Genomic DNA, 20,164 nt, shown 5'->3' on the forward strand with positions numbered 1-20,164 from the left:
GCGTTACCTTGTCTTCTTTTTGTCTTCAACATGATTTATTGATTATTTTTCTGTTCTTCCAATCCTCTCCTGTCCTTTCTAATATGTTCGGTAATATAACACCATTCTACCCAATCAAAAGCCTTCTCTAAATCTAAAACATATACGGCCACTCCCTGGCTTACATAATACTAAACTTACGGAAATTTGACTTTGCGTAAGTTTTTGCTGGCCGGTGCAAACTTAAAAAAATCATGGAAACATATTTTGCATCCCAAAGGAATTGGAGGTATTGTGAAAATATCATAATGTGAACCCAATAACACTTTTTTTGTAATTCGCTCCAAGACCTCGGAAGTTGAAATTTTCGCTGTATAACTAAGCTATTTATCTCTCTGAAAGGTCATTTTTATAATGGAAATTGCACTGCACTGTCATCATTATCATATGTTTGGTTATAAGAATCAATTTTGAACACTTTTGTGATATTTTTCTAAAACACATTTCTGGAGGTCACTGCCATAAAACAATAAAAGCAATGTGCACTTTCTGGTTTACTAATTTATTATAAATCTATTATAAACGAGTAGTACATTCGATCTTATTGCATCTGCGATAATATCGATAAATGGAATTCTGTGGGTTTTTACATTACGGTATTATGGGCAAATGAGTTCCCCTTCACTGAAATCTTCAATCATATAAAAAAACATAAATAAATTTTCAGAATCTTCTCTTAATTCCTATTTACAATGGTGAAGGGAAAGGGACCAATGGAAAGTGCAAGTGCTGGCAGTGCTGGGAAATGAAACAAAATTAATTTAGAAATGAAGATAATTAATTAAGAAGTACAAAGCAGGACAAAGTTTTTTTCATCTATTGCATGGAATTAGGTCTCGTTGCTTCAACAGTGAATGCTATTTTAAGGGACAGTGCGCATATAAAAATGACATGTTAAAGGTTCAACTCATTTAAGATCAACAGTGATCACAAAATAGTGTTCAGGTGCTCGAAGATGGAAAAGCTATTAATAATATGGATGGAAAATCATATTCAGAAGCAAATGCCTGAGTCCAATGGCCATTCAAGCAAAAGCAAGAAGTATTCCTGAAGATATTAAGGATAAGTACAGTGAACCCCAAGCCAAGTTCGTGGCAAGCAATGGGTGGTTTAATAGGTTCAAGCATCGCGCTGATTTCCAAAACATTAAAAGTATGCGGCGAAGTTGCCAGTGGCAATTCTGCACTGCAGAGAAATTTTGTGATGTGTTGGAAAAAAATCCCTTCTAAATTTCCACAGCCCTCAACTTCCGCAGTGGAATGCTTATCAGCTGGAGAGTTAATTCTGGCAATGATGCTCGAAAGGTAAAACTTGCTGACGTTATGCCTGTCTCCTCTCTCTTTTTATAATTTTGTACACTTTTGTAATTTTTCTTGTGCATGAGATAAAAAATTGAATAAATAATTCTATTTACATGTTTGTTAAACATTTCTTTTTTGCTTCAGTCAAATTCAGTGCACATAGTTCCTAGTGTTGCATAAGCATTTAGGGAAATTTCAACTTACGCAGAGTTCTGCGGAACGCAACCCTTACATAATTTGGATAGTGGCTGTACATATATCTTTGTTCATTCCCAGATGTGAATCTTCATGCGTCTTGCATCCATTGCAAGAAGCATGAAGACTCACATCTGGGAATGAACAAACACAGCAGAAGTTTCCTTCCTGAAACCAAACTGTCATTCTCCCACATTTTCTGCCATCCTTCTATTATAATATTTTTAGAATTATAGTTCTAAAATCTTTACATTTCACTGAATGACTTTTTTTTTCTATTGGTATCATTACCATGTGTACATATTTTTCTGGCCATTTTCCTTGCTCATACGTTAACTTACATCAATGCTCTTAATTCCCTTAAATCCGCTTCCCTAATTAATTCCCTTATTTCCCCCAATAACATTATAGAGTTGAATAAACGGAGCAGAAATACTCCAAATGCTAAGAATTAAATTTGTGAATTTGTTTAAGTAAAATGTTTGCTTAAGTGAAATCAGTGATTGAAATGTTTCCAAAGTAGTCAAGAATCTGTTGAAGAAAACCTGTGTTCAAGTCAGCCTTCAACTTAAGCAATGATGAAATGGTTGCTAAAGTATATGAAAAAGATTAATTCTGATCAATTCTTAACCATATAAGAAATTACTGATGAACTGGAAATCTCCTTTGGATAATGAGAGGTGATTTTGATCAGTAACTCTGCACATGTCATGTTAGCAAAATTTTTGTTTGATTATGTTTTTGAATGATGACCAAAAGATTCATTATTCAGAACTGTTCAAGAAACTGAAAAGAAAGGGGGAAATGGGCCCTAAATTCATCAACTGTATTGTTATTTTGGTGATGAAGCTATGACCCCAAAACAAAATTTCAGTTGTCCCATTGGAAGTCACCAAATTTGCCTCATCCACAAGAAGCCTGGTGGGTTCAGACATGTGAAAACAAATTCTGCTTGTTTTTGCAGCAGTCAGGATATTTTTCATTATCAATTTGTTAAGAATTTGCCTAAGGCCTATTAAAAAAAAAGTAAAGAAAAGAAAATAATAATAAAAAAAAGGTTGTGGTTCGATTTAGGGAAATAATTAGGAGAAAGCACCACCACCTGCTTGAAAATGATGGAAAACAGTGTTCCTGCACAGACATTCAAAAATTGTGGACCAATAAAATGTTTCTGTAGTACCCACCTACTACTTGACTGTGCTCCAATGTAATTTTTCTTCTTCCTCAAATTGAAAATTAGCTGATAGGGTGAAGGTTTGATGACATTTAAACTATCCAAAAGAATGTGAAAATGGAACTCAACTCTCTAATAGTTGAAGTCCTTCCTAGTGATGCCAAAAATTACAGGAGTGTTGGACACTTCAGTTTCATCATGGGAACTACTTTGAAGAAGACATTTTTAAAAATGTATATACTCTGATTTTTTTTTTATAAAGATTAGGTATTTTAAAGTATCTTTAAGCTTTTGATCAGACCTTGTATTTTTTTTTACTAATATTATGAAAAAAAAAGTATCTTTCTTGTGGCAAATTGTAATTCTTGCAGTACTGTTATAGCCTTCATTCAGTTCAGTTTACGTTGTTCTTTTGATTTTATTTCTGTCCTTAATTTTTAACTTTTTTTAATCATTTATGAATTAATTCTTAGGAAAAAGCTACCAAAGATGCTTTAACAAGAAAACAGCAGAAGAATAAGCAGAAATTACCAAATAATCAGGATGATGAGAATGGTCCTGCAGAATTAATAAAAAAGCCAAAAGATTATCTAGTGAAATTTAGTTTTCCAGATCCACCTCCTCTTAATCCTCCTATTCTTGGCTTGCACAGTAAGTCTGTTTAGAATTTTGCTTACTTATTAAATAGAGAAATTCTTAAACAAAAAAAAAAAAAAAAGAAAAGAAAAACCCACAAATAACATGCACATGCATTTCTAGTTGGCCTGTGATTTCATTGTTGATGTAATATTTAGTGGCTTACTATGATACCAAGCAATTTTGTGACCAAGCAACTTTGCCTACCAATTAGTGCTGTGTGGACTAAAAAATTGTTTTGCTTATTTAGTTATACCAAAACCTTTTTTGCTTTCCTTTTCCTGTCAATATGTATTATTAACCCCCCCCCCCCCGTACCACTTGTTCACAAGGTTAGAATGCACCTTTAGTAAGGAAACATAATTCTGTTCAGAAAAGTTTGGAATCTCTCTCTCCAACCATAATGTAATTGCATCTTTTGAGATTATAATGGGCATTTTGCTAATTTTTTTTGCATTATGTTTTGAGGATACAGCTTTAAAATTGGTTTTGCAGGACAGCTGCTAGGTAGTCCACTGGACAGGGCCTATTGATAACTCTCTTGGAAGTTTCTAGTCCAGCTAGTGCATAATCTTTTTGCTTCTGCTGGCTGGTGACTGGAAGGAGTCTGAGTAGTGTGTATGTGGGCAACACTGCCAAGCTGTGTTAAGAAAAGGAATTAGATATGTTGCTGTATGTATGTAGGCCATATCCAAAATTTTTGTATTTCATACTCCCCTGCACTTCTGCCTCATCTACACTAAAGCATCACTAATAGTCAAACTAATAGAACAAACATATCTGTGAAAAAAATATAAACCTTCCAAAAATTTTCCCATTCATTTCACAAATATATAGTATCTTAGTTCTAATCTCAATGATGTCCCACATTTTTTCTTTCAGAAGCCCAAATCATTTGCCTCCACCATTAGTGATCTTATTTGTCATATAATTATTTGCTCTATTATTTGGTGGTGATTACTTTTTGAAAACTGGTATTTATGCATATGCTCACTCTAATAACTTCTGTCAAGAACTTCTTAATATGGAGCCGACCGGGCTAGCCGGGTGGGTAAAGTGCCTGCCTGGCAACCCAAAGGTCGCGGGTTCGAATCCCGCCTAGGGCTTGGATCAAAATACTGCAAAAACCTTGGGAGGTGCATTATGGCCACAGAAGCCGATGCGCCAACAAATACAAAAAAAAACAAATACAAAAAAAAATCTTAATATGGAAGCTCCTTTTTTTCTTCTTTTCTGATTTAAAATCTCGTGTCTCCATTCTATAAAATTCGTCTATTGCCTGTATCATTCTCCCAACTCTGCAAATCACTCAGAACTTTTTGACTTACTTTCTTTCTTTGAAGCTTGATTTCCCCCCCCCCCCCCAATCTAACCTTCTTAACATTAAAATAGTTTTCATGGTGATTTTAATGTTCTTAACTCCATTTGGCTGCAATTTTCTAGTTTCCTATACTTAGCTAGTTGAGATGTTGTGGCTTTTGTGATTACTAATGACCTTTTGAAACTTGTTCTTTTCCCTACCAGAATGCCAGACAATCCTCATCACACATCAAATACTCTGATCTTTTCCTTGCCGACAACCATTAAAAGTATATAGTTAATATCAGCAGTCCTGTGGGTACCTGAGATCACAATTTGGTGGTGATTTTTTTTCTCCAGTGGAGCCACTTCCTCATGCTGATTTTCAGCAAAAGGGGGAGAAGTTATGCTCTTAGTTAAAAGGCACATAAAATCTAAGGCAGTGCATTTGACTGAAGGAAATGACTATGTCATTTCCTTCAATCAAAGGCAGTCGGAAATTTTGAATTTTTTAGCTGAGATTTGTTTTTCTTTAGTGAGGTATGAATTGTTGTTATCCATATTGTCTTCTGCAAAGGGCAGAGTCTTCTTTGCTTCTTTTACTTCTGTATTTATTGTATTTTACTTCTGTATTCATTGCTTCTTTTACTTCTGTATCTATTCAGAAATAGTACTTCAGTATCTGTTTGTGAATAACAGTTTGATTTGAGGATAGCTTTCTGTTTCTCTTTGACGATGGAGCATTTTGGGGTTAGAAAAAATAGCTGTTCACTGAGGAGGTGCCACGTTTTGGGGAACAGTCATATCTCTGTTTCAGCACATCTTTGCCACTCTCCTTGCATATGATTTTTGTTTTTTGTTGCTGCTAACTACCAGTTTCTGTACTTTCTGGTATGAATTCCCTCCCCCATCTTTATTTTTCTTGTTTCTATTTTGGTCATGTTTGGCAGCAGGCAAAATATTCCCCATTCCGCCATCATTTCAATACTACTAGGTCAACATAAGGAGCAGACAAAAATGCCAGACTCACCACTGCTGCCATTTACAATGCTTTCAGGCAGATCTCAAACTTTGAGATATCACTATTTAAGTTGAAAAGGTTTTTGCCGATTTTTATCAAACTGATTGCTCAGCCACAACCCGTGCGTGTCCAAACTGCAAGGGAAGTCACCCTGCCTTTTCCAAAGCTTGCGAATTATGGATTACAGTGAAAAAAATTCAGAAATATAAATTAGAAAATAAAGTTACGTTTCCTGAACCACGTAGGCAAGTTGTGTTGAGCATGCCTAGTAGTCAATCCTACGCTGTTTGCACTAGAAACCATGTATCTACTGGAGCATAAACAGCTGTATCAATTCTGCCAAATACCTCTGTGGTTCATTGGCTTAAACCTACTCTTTCAAATTCAAAAAAAGAAAATCCTCAAACTAGCGAAGCTACAAATACACCAGTCAGCATCCCTAGTGATACTCCATCGGTCCCATATGACACAGAGCAAACGAAATCCGACACAGGTTCAAAACAAATGGAAACTCCCACAAACAGTATTGGAAGTAGATGAGCATTTAGATGGGGAGCTGATTTTGGAACTCCATGCAAATAACACCATGGATTCTGTATGCTCCTATTTCCTGAAAAAATATAAAATAAAGCAAGACAGACTGGAATGCTCCACTTCTAAAAAACAGTCAGACCAATCCACCACAACTAAACTTAGATAATGACTAATATCATACAGTGGAACTACAGAGGACTAAGAAGCAATTCTGACCTAAAAGATTTACTAATTCAATACAATCCGATAGGAGTATGTCTACAGGAAACTTTCTTATCATCTCAAGCTTCACCAAAATTTACAAACTACACAATATATAGAAAAGACAGGTAAAATCAAACATGAAATTCAGTTACAAACTAGTCTAGAAGCTGTGGCAGCACATGTTTCAATCGGTATATCAATTATCCTAACTTCTATATATATTTCCCCTTCTCAACCATTTTCAAATACAGAACTTGATAATCTGGGCATGTTACTACCATCTCTAATCTGCCTTTTTGGTGACTTCAATGGCCACCATCCATTATGGGGATCGTATGCGATTGACACAAGAGGCAAATTAATCGAAACATTCTTGAATAATAACAACCTAACTATACTAAACTCTGGATCTCCCACTTATATTTACCTATCTACAGGATCTACCTCTGCAATAGACTCATAAGTCTTCTCACCAATTCTTCCAAGTATGACATGGTCAGTGCTAAACTATCCTCTAAACAGCGATCACTTTCCAATCCTTTGCTCATTACAAACACGGGTACTGCAAATCTTGAGCACCGATCCACCTGGAAGTTCAAGAAGGCAAACTGGGAGAGCTACTCCACCCAGGTTCATTTAGACAGGAGATATGTTCATCAACATCCAATTGAAGACGTAACTAACTACATTACCAATCAGATACTAAATGCAGCTAAAAATTCAATTCCAAAGTCACAACCTCACAGGTGTTCCCACCATAACAACTGGTGGAATACAGATTGCTGTGATGCCAAGCGTGAGAAAAACCATGCTTGGAACAAATTCCGTAATTTCCCTACAACCAGTAATCTAATAGAATACAAAAGACTTAAAGCCAAAGCAAGGCAGATTAGGAGAGAAGCCAAATGTGACTCCTGGATCTCATTTGCCCTCAACTATCACCAAAGACACTGACCCACTGACTCATTTGGAGAAGAATTAAAGTGCCAAATGGAAAATTCACTTGACCACCCTCTCCAATACTCTGTTGGAATGGGAAAGATCTATCGGCACCTAAGGAAATTGCCAATGCACTAGCAGAATCATTCTCTACGATATCTGCTTCTGCTTCCTACTCCATCTCCTTTCAGTGCATCAAGGCAGATGCAGAATGCCGCAAAATTAACTGCTCCACACAGCTCTCATTTCCATACAATCAACCGTTTAATTTAACAGAACTCAAGGAATTCTTAAATAAATCTTCAAATAGTGCTGCCAACCCAGATGACGTACATTACATCATGCTAAAACAATTACTTGAAGAGGATTTACATACCCTACTGATTTTCTATAATTGAATCTTCTCAGGAAATGCTTATCCGCTTTCCTGGCGTCATTCTTTCATACTTGCCATACCAAAACCAGGCAAAGATCCCTCTTTGGTTAACAGTTATAGGCCAATATCTCTCACAAGCTGCATGGAGAAAATTTTTGAAAGAATGGTACATATGAGACTTACCTGGATCTTAGAAGCAGAGAAACTCTTAACAGATCATCAGAGTGGCTTTTATAAGAACAGATCCACTCGATGTCCTTATCAAAGCTGAATCGAATATTTTCAATGCCTTTGTCATGAAGCAACATCTAGCCATGGTCAATTTATATATTGAAAAAGGCATTTGATACTATCTGGTGACATGGTATTATTATGGACCTTTATCACCTAGGACTAAGGGGTCATCTCCCTCAGATAAATCAGAATTTCCTACGCCACCGCTCTTTTCAGGTCCATTATCAGAACATACTGTCTTCACCCCATATTCAGGAAGGAGTACCACATGGATCTATACTCAGCACAACATTATTTGCAATTCAAGTCAACAGCATAACCAGAGATATCCCAAAACTGTGGAGGCTTATATGTACGTGGATGACTTCACTATCAACTCCAACTTGCCATTAACAGAATTGAATCCTGGATGTCACGCAATGGATATCAACTAGCTGAACAAAAGTCTACCACCACTCACTTTTGTAAGAAACGTGCTGTCCACCACCATTCTGAATTACAGCTAAACAATAGTCTGATACCAGCAGTAAACAGCATCAGATTTTTGGGCCTGATATTAGATAGTAAGCTTAACTTCCAAGCACATATCACATATTTATGAACTACTTGTCTAAAACAGTTGAACATGCTTTGATCAGTCTCATCATGTCATGGGGAGCTGTTTGGTACCCCTTACTTCACTTCTTCTACAAGTCTCTGATCCGTTCACACTTAGATTATGGTTCTCCCATATGAGTCAGCTAGGAAAAGCACATTAGATCAGCTAAATGTCATCCAGCACAGTGTCCTGAGGACTGCTCTGGGAGCATTCAGGACTTCTCCCATGCAAAGTCTTTATATTGAAGCCCATGATCCTCCATTACATCTTCGTAGAAAAACATTTCTTTTCTACGCTTCAAAGATCCAGTTTTCCATCGCACCCCAGTTTGGAGTATCTTTATCACACTCGGTGGGATTCTTTTTTATGAGAATAAGTCACATGAAAATTGACCTGCCTCACTCAGGAGCAAAGATCTTCTTCAGAGTTGTAATATTGATTTAGCTGATATTTTTCAGAACACAACTGCCCCTGTTCCACCTTGGACGTATGTTTCTGCCTCCCATGATACACATTTTCTCCAGTGGGGAGAAAATGTGTATCATTGCACTCAGCTCATGCTACTCTTAACTCCCATGCCAGTAAAATATATACTGACGGATTGAAAACTGACAGTATGTTAGGTGCTGCGACTGTTTTTCCTTCATGTACAATTTCAGTCATACTACCTTTATCATGCAGTGTCTTCACTGCTGAACTTTATGCCATCAAGTTAGCACTTAGTAAGATTATTGAACTTTCCATCTCATCTGCAATAATTTACACTGATTACTTCAAGAGCGCCTCCGTAGCCAGGTGGGAAGAAGCAGCAGTACGTAGCACACGCTTTTTGATTAGACCGGGGTTCGAGCCCGTCACCACCAAATACGGAGGATGCGGAAAGGTCGGGGAATGACCACCGCATATCCCCGGAGCAATATGGCCTTTATGCCATAGGTAGCACTGAAGGAATCAGTGCTATCTATGGCATAAAGAAATATTTCTGCTCTTCTCATCCTACACTGAAAGGGATTCATTCTCAGATATTCTCCTGTAGCGTGTCCAATCAGCTTTTGCTGGATCCTTGGCCATTCTGGCATTCCGGGAAATGAAAGTGCGGACTTTGCCGCTACACATCCTCAACCCACTCTCTCACAACATCCTCAGGTTCATACACTGACTACAAGCCTGTTATTTGTAAAGCATGTTACGACAACTGGTCACAGATATGGGAAAGGAATACTAACAGCAAATTTTACCAAATAAAACAAGAACCAAAGCTGTGGCTCTCTGGCTTACGACAAAACAGATGAGAGGAAGTGGTGTTGTCAAGGTTGAGAATTGGACATACACATCATACCCATCTCTACTTGTTATTGGGAGAAAGCCCACTTCAGTTCTCATCCTGTAACAGTCAGCTTACGGTCTGCCATTTTCTGCTTGATTGTCCCTTACATTCAACCATCTGGTCAAACACTTTTCAATCAGTTTCCAGGCTTAACGTATCACATGAATTATTTCATATCCTAGGAAACGATGCAAATATTGTAGAACTTTTAATATACTTAAAATATTTTGGCCTATCCAAAAGTATATAATTTAACAACTATAAGGGTAGGGTCATGCAATTAAACAATGAATAGACACAATTTGGCCTCAGTAGCCCTTGTGTCTTTAAACCCAATAACAACAACAGCAACAAGGATTCTACCACTCCTGTGCAAGTCCACCCTACTGTGGAACTGTTTCCACATCTGGGGTGGTGTCCAAACCTCTCTCAGGCTTCTCAATTCTAATCAAAAGAGGGCAGTTGGGTTAATTAATGTCCTCTCCCTTACAACTCCACTCTGTCTCACAGATGTTCTGTTTCTCTTGCATATTTTTTCTTTCCATGGACACTGTTCTGAATTCTCATCGATAATTCCTCCACTTTCCCCAAATCAGTCTGAACACATGCTGCTTTGCAACTAGCCAGCACACATTTATTGTCCAGCTTCATACTCACAGAACCAACTTTTTTTCTCTTCTTCATTTTTTCTTCCACTTCTGTTTTCTGGAACAATCTTCCTTTGCATATATTTCCCAAAAATTATGATTCTTATGTAAATTTTCAATCCACGCACTGTATTAGATATTGTCCTCTAATACCTTCTGTGTTTGGGGTTTTCTTTTCTTTAGTAAAGTTTTTTAGTAAAGCTTTGTATACTGTTCCTTGTGGAAAGCTGCTTTATAAACTGGAAGAAATTGGTGTTACTGGTAAGATCCTATACTAGATTTCTTGCTGGCCAAAAAATGAGACAGAATTTTGTCATATATGGTCAGTCTTCAAGGTGGACCAGGATATCAATTGGCATCTCTCAGTAATCAAGTGTTTGGTCCCCTCCAGATTAATTTTCATAAATAATATTGATGAGGTGTCTAGGATAAATCGTCATATTTTGCTGATGATGTTAAGGTGTAAAGGGTGGTTAATTATCTGAGCCAGGCCATGTTGCTTCAAAAAGATTTGGATCAGTTGCATGTATGGTCCAAAATTGGCAACTGAAGTTTACTACTTTAAATATAATTTATGCATTTGGGGAATAGAAATCCTAGCATCATGCAATGCATAAGCTATGAGGAAGAGGAGCTAAAAGTGGTTTGAGTAAAAAAGAAAAAAAAAAAAAGAAAATAACTTAGGTGTTACAGTTCAATCCAACATGAAATCTTCCATGTGGTAAAACAGTGGGACTGATGAAGCCAAACAGAGTAAAGGAGAATTAATATATTAGACCAAGTTGCATCTGTATTGGAAATAATATTTACTATGTGTAATGAGGAAAAATGTGGTTATATCACTAAAGCTATTGAATTTGAACTTAGAAAACACTTAAACCATGAAATAGTTACATCAAATTAATATTGTTAATAAAGTTATAGATATGTCCTATTAACCTAAAGTCCCTATTTCAAACCAAATAAAATTACAAAAACACGAATAAGAGAAGGGAAATATCCCTTAGTCAGTTAGACTTGATTCTTTATGAATCATGCTATTGGTCTATGCCACTATGATTTAATTTAAATTTTGAGTTGCACACTTGTATGCTGTTTCAATTCATAAAAACAAATTGCATTTTGTTGGTTTCCTTATTTATTCTAAAGAGGGTGGTGGCCATAGTGTATTTTGTGTTTATTTGGTTCATTATTTCTCTGTCTGGGATGTAATGGGACACACATTGATATTCTGTTTGATAGGAATTAATAGGAATTGCCTTGTGAGCTCCATGTTTTGATTTTGTTGTTTCTATTATTTGTATCTGAGTAGTGCTCATTCTTTCATGGTATAGGTGTATATCCCTTTAGGCAAGGATCCCTGCATTTGCTCCTCTGAAGGTGGGCACTGCTTTAGTCTTCCCCTTCTCTTATTTATGTTTTTATAATTTATTATTATTTTTTTTTAAAAAAAAACAGGCTGATTAGTTTTATAGGAGCAGAATTGCCTTCCCTTTTGGGGACACTGGCCCAGGTGCGGGAGCATAGAGCTGATTTTTGATTTGTACAGAGTGAATAGCTGTTTGGAAGAAGAGTAAGGCCAAGAGCAAAAGAGAAAACCCAGTTTTTTAGATGCAGAGAAAGCAATATTTGTAATGTGTTTATGCCAAGAGAGATTAGAAGTCAGGTCAAGATCATATATCATCCCAGTAAAGATATATGATCTTGCCTATAAATCAGTGTCATCAAAGATAGGCATAGGAGCAGAAGAATCCTTTTTGCTAGATACGAGGGGAATTCAATAAATCATCTACCTACTTATGAAGGAAATAGAGGCAAAAATCTTTATTTTTTAATGTAACTCCTCTGAACTTCAATGCACTTGTTTCATTTTGTTGACAATGAGGAAATACCAGACAAATAAAATTGTCCTGTCCATCAAAGAACAGAAACAGCAGACTTAGTTCATTATCATCAGCAAAGTGATGTCCTTGTACGTTTTTCTTGAGGTGTTGAAACAGGAAATAGTCACTGGGACCAGATCTGGACTGTAAGCAGATGGGTAAGTTCTGTAAAGTCAGTCTCTCAAAGCACTGACCTGTGCACTGGTGTATTGTTGTGAATAAGCAGCACACCACTGGAAAGTTTTCCACGGTGTTTTTCCTTTATGTTGTACAGTAGGGATGCATATGATCCCCAGTGACTGTCTGCCTGTGTTCCAAGTAGTGAAGGTACAAAATTCCTTCAGCATCCCAAAAAATGGCGGCCATAATCTTGCCAGCTGAAAGTTGTGTGCAAAATTTTTTGGGTGTGGAGAACCTGTGTGCTTCCATTGCATTGATTCTTGCTTGCTCTCAGGATCCCAGTGATTAACCCATGTTTCATCATCTATAACAATTCTGGAGATGAAAGTTTCAGGATTCCTTCCATAAGGCTTTAAATTCCCCTCGCAATGCTGTACTCTGAATTGCATCTTCACAGTGGTCAGAAATTTGTAGACCCACCTTACACTGACCTTAGTCATCCCCAAATGTTCATGCAGGTAACTGCTCCCTCAGATATACCACATTCCCTAGAGATTTGGGATACCTTTAAATGTCTGTCATTCAGCACAAGGGTTTTCTCAGCTTAGCATATATCTGGAATGGCAACTGTCACATGCCTTCCTGGACATGGATCATCTTCGATGGACTCTGTACCTCATTCAATTTGTTTTGACCAGAATTTCACCTCATACTCGGAAGGCACACTGCTGCCATACACAGCCAATGTCCTTTCATGAATGGCCATTGGCCCATTTTCTTCTTTGGTGAGAAACTTTATGAGTGAACGATGCTCCAGTTTCAGCAAATTCATAATTTGATACAGATGTCTTCCTTTTTTCTGTTACAGCAGCACAACCTAAAAACAGTGGAATCAAAATTATTATGATTCAAGTTGAGATATGTAGGAACACGATAAATTATGAATCATTGAAATATAACTACGGGAAGTACCTTAGGTAGATAACTTATTGAATGTCCTTCGTATAAGACAGGACTGAGTTTTAGAAGGATTGAAATCAGCTAAGTTATCTTTGCCCTAATGGAGAATTACCCAGAGATCAGTATTTAAGGAATTGGTATTGGATATTCGAGCAGTTGAAGCTGATTGTGCAGGGCAAGGTTTCTCAAACTGGAAGGTGGAATGCAATCAGCAAAGCTATTGATAGGATTTCTGGTCAATGATAGAAGGTCATTAATATACAAGTGGTTAAGTGGGAGGAAGAACCAAACCTTGGGGAACACCAGCATTAGTGAAGAAGTTAGAAGACAGAGAGCCATCTACCATCATCTGCAGTGAGCAAAAACTGCATACCCAATTACAAAAAACAGTTGGCAAGCCATAAGATTCAAGCTTATTTTGAAGACCTTTATGTCAAACACAATCAAAAGCCTTAGGAATGTCAAGAGCAACTGCTTGAGTTTCAACGAACTTTTCCATTGAATATGTCCATAGATGGGTAACATAAGCCTGAATATCACCAGTGGATTGACACTGATGGAATTTATACTGTGGTGATCATTGATCAAACAGAAAATTTCTAGATAGTTTAGGAGTTAGCAGTTAGTTGATTTCTCCATTACTTTTGAAAGAGTAGACGTAAGCGGGATGATAATTGGATGGAAGAAATTTGTCATCTTTTTTTAGGAACTCGCTGGATATGAGCAAATTTCCACGCAGAAGGGAAAACACCTTTGGAATAAGAAAGTGAAAAAAGGCAACACAGAACAGGAATAAGTTCAGAATCACAGGTTTTGAGAACAAATGCAGAAATACCATCAGGGCGTGGAGCTTTCTTAGCATCAAGATTGTTCAAAATCCTTTTGACATCTTTTTTGAAAGACCCCAGGAGGCATTGAATGGAGTGTACTGGGAATGGTAGGAGGTGGTTTACCAAGATCATCGATACACGAGTTGGAAGAAAAGTAGCATACTATCAGGTCATCTTTATCTTTGGCGGAAGTGGCAATAGAGCCATCTGATTTTTACAGAGGTGGGCAAAAGTTGTGCCAATAACTTTGGAAAAGATCAGAATGTTTGAATACCATTTGGACAAGAAGCAAGTTTTCTACTCTTAGCCAGTTCAAAATCTAGTTTGGATTGATTTATGACTGCTTTATAATTGTTGTGAGCTTTGATGTAAGCAGAAAATGAACATGGAGATTTGCATACAAGCCAATTATGATATGCAACATTCTTCTCTTGAACAGCCTTAGCACATTTATTGGAAAACCAAGGTTTACATGATGGATGAGATTTTCAGGTGGAGTGTGGAATAAAGTATTTCATCCCTACAGGAATAATTTCACTGACACAATCTGAGCAAACATTGAAATCAGAAGATTTGAAACAGTAATCTGACCATGGAAAAGAAGAAAAGAAAACTCGCAGATCATCCCATTTTGCATTCTTGTAATGCCAAACAACACTAGGTTGAGAATGGCCATGAGAAAAAGGCTCCATTGGAGAAGAGACCATCACCAAGTTGTGATCTGAGGTACCTGAGGGATCACTCACCTCAACCTCACTCTATTTAAAAGGGTTGTTTGTGATTGGCTGCATTGTTAGTATTGTCTTGTATTCTCTTAGGTAAATGAATAATCTCTGTGAGATTTTGCGATTATTAGAAATTGTAAAAGCCCCAGCATCAGGGAATATCAAAACAGATGTATAAACAAGGACCATCTTCGAAGTGAAATGAATCGTACAGTGAATAACTCTTACAACAGATGAGCAGTGGTTGAATCAACCAATAACTGGGATTCTGTCGGAAAAGTACATGAGGTTTGGCAGACTGTAAGTGGAAATGGACATCATTCAGATTAGAACTGAGACCACGTATATTTGTGAAATGAATAAAGAAGTGTTTGGGAGGTTTAAATCTGTCACAGATAAGTTTGTACTATTATTTTGACAATTCACGATGTATTCAGTAGTAAGAAAAGGTGGGGAGGACATGCTATATGAAGTAATGCAATTTTTGGCTATGGTGTACAGTTGATATAATCTGTATCATGTGATAATTGATATGCATCTCATGCATTTTAGTTCACTGCCATCAGTTAATCTAACATCCATTTAAGTGCCTATGCCTTTGAACTTAGTTGTACTTCTGAAGATTAAATGCACAAGGCATAATATGTTATAGGTTGAAATTAGCTCTATATAATATCAGTGTAAATACACCATAGTTTACCCATAAATTTGACTACCTGAGTAGCGTAAAGGCATTGTTTGATTTTTTTTTCTTCTCATATTGTGGCTACTTCCACGGGATACCAGGTATTGCACTACTTTGAATAGATGACGCTTCTCTCGTAGAGCAGACTACTGTTATTTATTCTCAGTGGGCACCACCACCACCCAGACGGCGTTGTTTCGGAGCTTGTTGGCTCACTCATCGGTGGGCGAGCAGGCACCCTGATAATGCAAAATGCCATCGCGGTTGTGAAATTAATTCCAAAATATGAGAGATGCCAAATGGTGAAGATAATGATAATATTTTGAAGATTAAATGCACAAATGTTATGGGTTGAAATTAACTATGTAATATTGGTGTAAATACACCACAGTTTACCCATAAACTATGGTGTTTGGTTTATTTTTGCTTTCGTAAAGGGTGACTATAGTGGTCTGAGACAGTATTTAAATTCTGTATGGTGGGACCAATTGATGATGTTACCAACAGCAAATTCAAAATGGGAAGCAGTCAAAGAATTAATCTTGGAAGCTACTAGGCTTTTCATACCAACTAAGAAATATTGTTCAAGGTTTAGGCCTAAATGGATGTCAAATGAACTAATGAGATGTGGCAGAGAAGAAAAATGCATGGGATACATATAAATTAACAGGTGACACAGAAACCGCTGATAGATATAAGCTGGTCTGTAACCAAGTCACAAAGTAGGTTAGTCAGGCCAAGACAGATTACGAGAAATCCTTGGCAAAGGATGCAAAGAAAAACAGCAAAGAGTTCTTTACTTATGTAAACTCTAGAAGGATGGTGATGAATCAGATTTTTCTACTAGATATTGGTGGTTCTACGGTTGATGATCCTGTTCAGGTAGCTAACAAACTAAAGGAATATTTTGCATCTCAGTTCACACATGAGGAGTTATACAAGGAGGGGAATGCCAGAGATGAATTAAACTCTAGCAGTGAGTTAGATGATTTTGTAATAACTGAGAGCAAAGTGGAGGAGGAATTGTTGAAGATAAACATAAGAAAGGCAATTGGGGGTGGATGGGATCTAACCAGTTATATTAAAGGAGGCAGCAAAGGAAGGAAGCAAGCAAACCCTTAGCCCTAATTACGAGAGCTTCCTTGGATTCCGGGGAGGTATCCAAGGAATGTGACCCAAATGTGACCCCAATTCACAAAGGAGGAACAAGCTAATAGGTCTGTAATAACACAAGTAATTACAGACCTATTAGCTCAACTTCTTTCCAGGGAAATTAATGGAGGCACTGGTTAAAGAAGCATTGCAGGATCAAAGACACGACTTCAGTTATAGCTCGGACACAGCATGGGTTTGTTAAGGGGAAGTCTTGTCTGACCAATTTGATTGGATACTATGATGTGGTCACAAAGGAACTGGATGCAAAAAATAATTTTGATATCATATATTTGTATCTTAGAAAGGCTTTTGTTACTGTTGTACATGGAAGACTACTGCACAAATTGGAGCAGTGTGGCATTTGAGGCAAATTGCTGCTATGGATAAGGGATGGCTGAGTGGAAGAAGACAGAGTGCTAATCAATGGACACTGCTCTTTGTGCACTAATGTTATTAGTAGAGTCCATCAAGGTTCAGTGTTGTTTTCTGTATTTATTAATGATATTGATGATGATATATCAGGCTTAATATCCAAGTTTGCAGATGATACGAAGGTCAGCAGGGTTGTTAATGGCAGTATGCTGCTGCAACAGGATCTAGAAAAGTTGAGCAGGTTGGCTGAGAGGTGGTAACTGAAATTTAATATTGAAAAATGTAAAGTACTACGTATGGGAAGCAGTAACCCCAGAGTAACGTATCAACTGTGTACCACTGATAGTGGTAGAGAATGAAAAGTACCTGTGGGTAATTGTGCAGGCAGATATATATGAAGTTTTCTGAGGAGTGCAGATGGTCTGCAAGTGTAGCTCATGGTGTCTTGTCGATGGTATACAGGAATTTTTCTAGCAAGGATAAGGAGGTGATTATCCCCTTGTATAAGGCAGTGGTCAGCCCACACCTTGAGTACTGTATACAGGTCTGGAGGCCTCATTTTAAGAAGGATGTAGAGCTGCTGGAAAGGTTGTACAGAGAAAGGCAACAAGATTAGTGAATGGAACAAAGGGGTGCTCTTACGAAGAAAGGCATAAGTTTTGCAAATTACAGTGTCTGGAGACTAGGCACCTCCGAGGTGAATTGATTGAGGATTATAAAGCCTTGAATGGTTTGAGCATGCTCAGTGCTGTTGGGATTCTTCCTCTTGCTCAGAATAATCGCATGAGAGGATATAAATTAAAATTAAGGAAAGATAGTTTGCCTTTAGCCAACAGGTTTGTTAAGGGGAACAAACTTCCATCTGTTGTAGAAGTTGATAGCTTAAACAGATTCAAGGCAGAACTAGTCAAACTTTTGGAGCTAGTGGATGGGTGAAATGAGAAAGTTTTTTTTTTAGCTGATGCTATATAAGCTTGCTTTCTTGCATCATGTGCCTTTACTAATGCTAATAAATTTATGCCTTTACATTACTCAGGTAGTTAAATTTATAGGTAAACTGTGGTGTATTTACGCCGATATTTTATAGTTAATTTTAACCTATAACATATTATACCTTGTGCATTTAATCCTCAAAATATTAACATTATCTTCACCATTTGGCAGCTCTCATATTGCGGAATTAACTTCACAACTACGATGGCATGTTTGCATTACCTCTTATCCGTCCAACAATGAGTTAGCCAACAAGCTCCGAAACGGTGCCATCTGGGTGGTGGTGATGTCCACCAAGAATAAATAACAGTAGTGCAATACCTGGTATCTCGTGGAAGTAGCCACAATATGAGAAAAAAAAAACAAACGATGCCTTTACTCTACTCAGGTAGTCAAATTTATGGGTAAAATATGGTGTATTTACACCAATATTATATAGTAAGTTGTACTTCTGTACTGCTTATGTCATTATAGAAGGTATTAGGCAATAAAATGCCCAGTACCTTCTATAATGATATCACTGAATGCTTCCCATGTAGAATTTACTCTTGGTAACTTCATCAGTTGGTCCTACTGCATGGAATTTAAAAAATGTCTTGAGGCCACTGTAGTCACCTTTATGAACGCAAAAGCCCTTTCCCTTACCTCTGACAGTAGTTACATCTTTAAGCAACCCCCTCATCAATATATGATCACTGCCACCTAGTGGGTTTTTGATATGCAGATTCTTAATTTAATAAGTATAAGAGCAGTGAATCTCAATGCAAGGAGCATTACTGCAGATATTCAGATCAAGAGTATTGATTTCTCTTGTTATCTCTCTGATGCTGCTGCAGGAAACAATCATCATATAAATCCACAAGTCTTGCTACTGTGTGAGTGACCATTTCACAAGGTCTAGTGCGGTGGTTTTCAGCCGGGGTGCCGCAACAATATTCCAGGGGTGCTACGTCATTTGGGTGCCTCCGTAGCCAGGTGGGAAGGAGCAGCAGTGCGTAGTACACACTTCTTGATTAGACCGGGGTTCGAGCCCGTCACCACCAAATATGGAGGATGCAGAAAGGTCAGGGAATGACCACCGCATATCCCAGAGCAATATGGCCTTAGTTGCTAATGCTCCTAAAAACCAAATAACAAACAAACAAACAAACAGCTACGTCATTTGGGTTTAAGTTACTTAAACTTATTATTTTTTTAAATTTATATATTTATTTCATTACAAAAAGATGTACGGTATCTTTTTAATTTTGTGGTGATCTATAATTGATGTTTACTTAGTACCTCTATATAAAAATAAAATTATTATATATATAAGAAATTTATTATAGTTACACACAGAGCGTACAAATAAAGAAGAAATATATGAGCTTTCGGCTATATGGTAGCCTTCATCAGAATTAAAATACATGAATGGCAGTTGGAATGGAGATGTGCACTGCCAGGTGCGTGAGACGCGAGGTTTAATTGTTTGTTGACGTTTGTGGCTGTGACGCATGATGACGTGGCCAGCGTTTGTCCAATGATAGAACTACTGACTCTGTGATCGGGTTGACTTGGCAACCACTGTTCCTGTTCAAGGATTTATCCGAAGATTTTATATTTAACGATTCCAACCAGGTACGCTTTAGGTAATGGTGGGATCTGTCTACCACCACGACATCGCGGTGTGGGTCGATGTCGTGGTGGGTTGTCCAGACATGTTCGGCGATAGCTGAGTGTTCTACATCCGCTAAACGGATCGCTCTTTTGTGCTCCGAGAGACGTTTCTCGAGTCGACGTCCAGTCTCTCCAAAGTAGCAGCTAGTGCAGTCACGGCAAGAGATGCGGTAGACCAAACCGCTCTGCAGAAGGGTGGGGACAGGTGTTTTCACGTTGGAAATGAAAGAACGCAGTTTCTTGCCTGGGAGTTGGATGCAC

The 20,164-nt window shown here is 37.6% G+C and overlaps 1 protein-coding gene across 1 annotated transcript in view; it reads left to right on the forward strand.

Moving 5' to 3' along the window:
• The window catches only part of LOC150087173 (ATP-binding cassette sub-family F member 1), a 276,369-nt gene that overhangs the window by 176,469 nt on the left and 79,736 nt on the right, over positions 1–20,164 (forward strand). The window contains exon 11 of the mRNA XM_090371867.1: positions 3,183–3,360. Coding sequence (XP_090227993.1) covers positions 3,183–3,360 — 178 coding nt within the window. The remainder of the gene's footprint in view (positions 1–3,182; positions 3,361–20,164) is intronic.

This window comes from Mastigoproctus giganteus, chromosome 4 (assembly GCF_048544385.1).
Source record: "Mastigoproctus giganteus isolate SK-2022 chromosome 4, ASM4854438v1, whole genome shotgun sequence".
NCBI lineage: Eukaryota > Metazoa > Arthropoda > Arachnida > Uropygi > Thelyphonidae > Mastigoproctus > Mastigoproctus giganteus.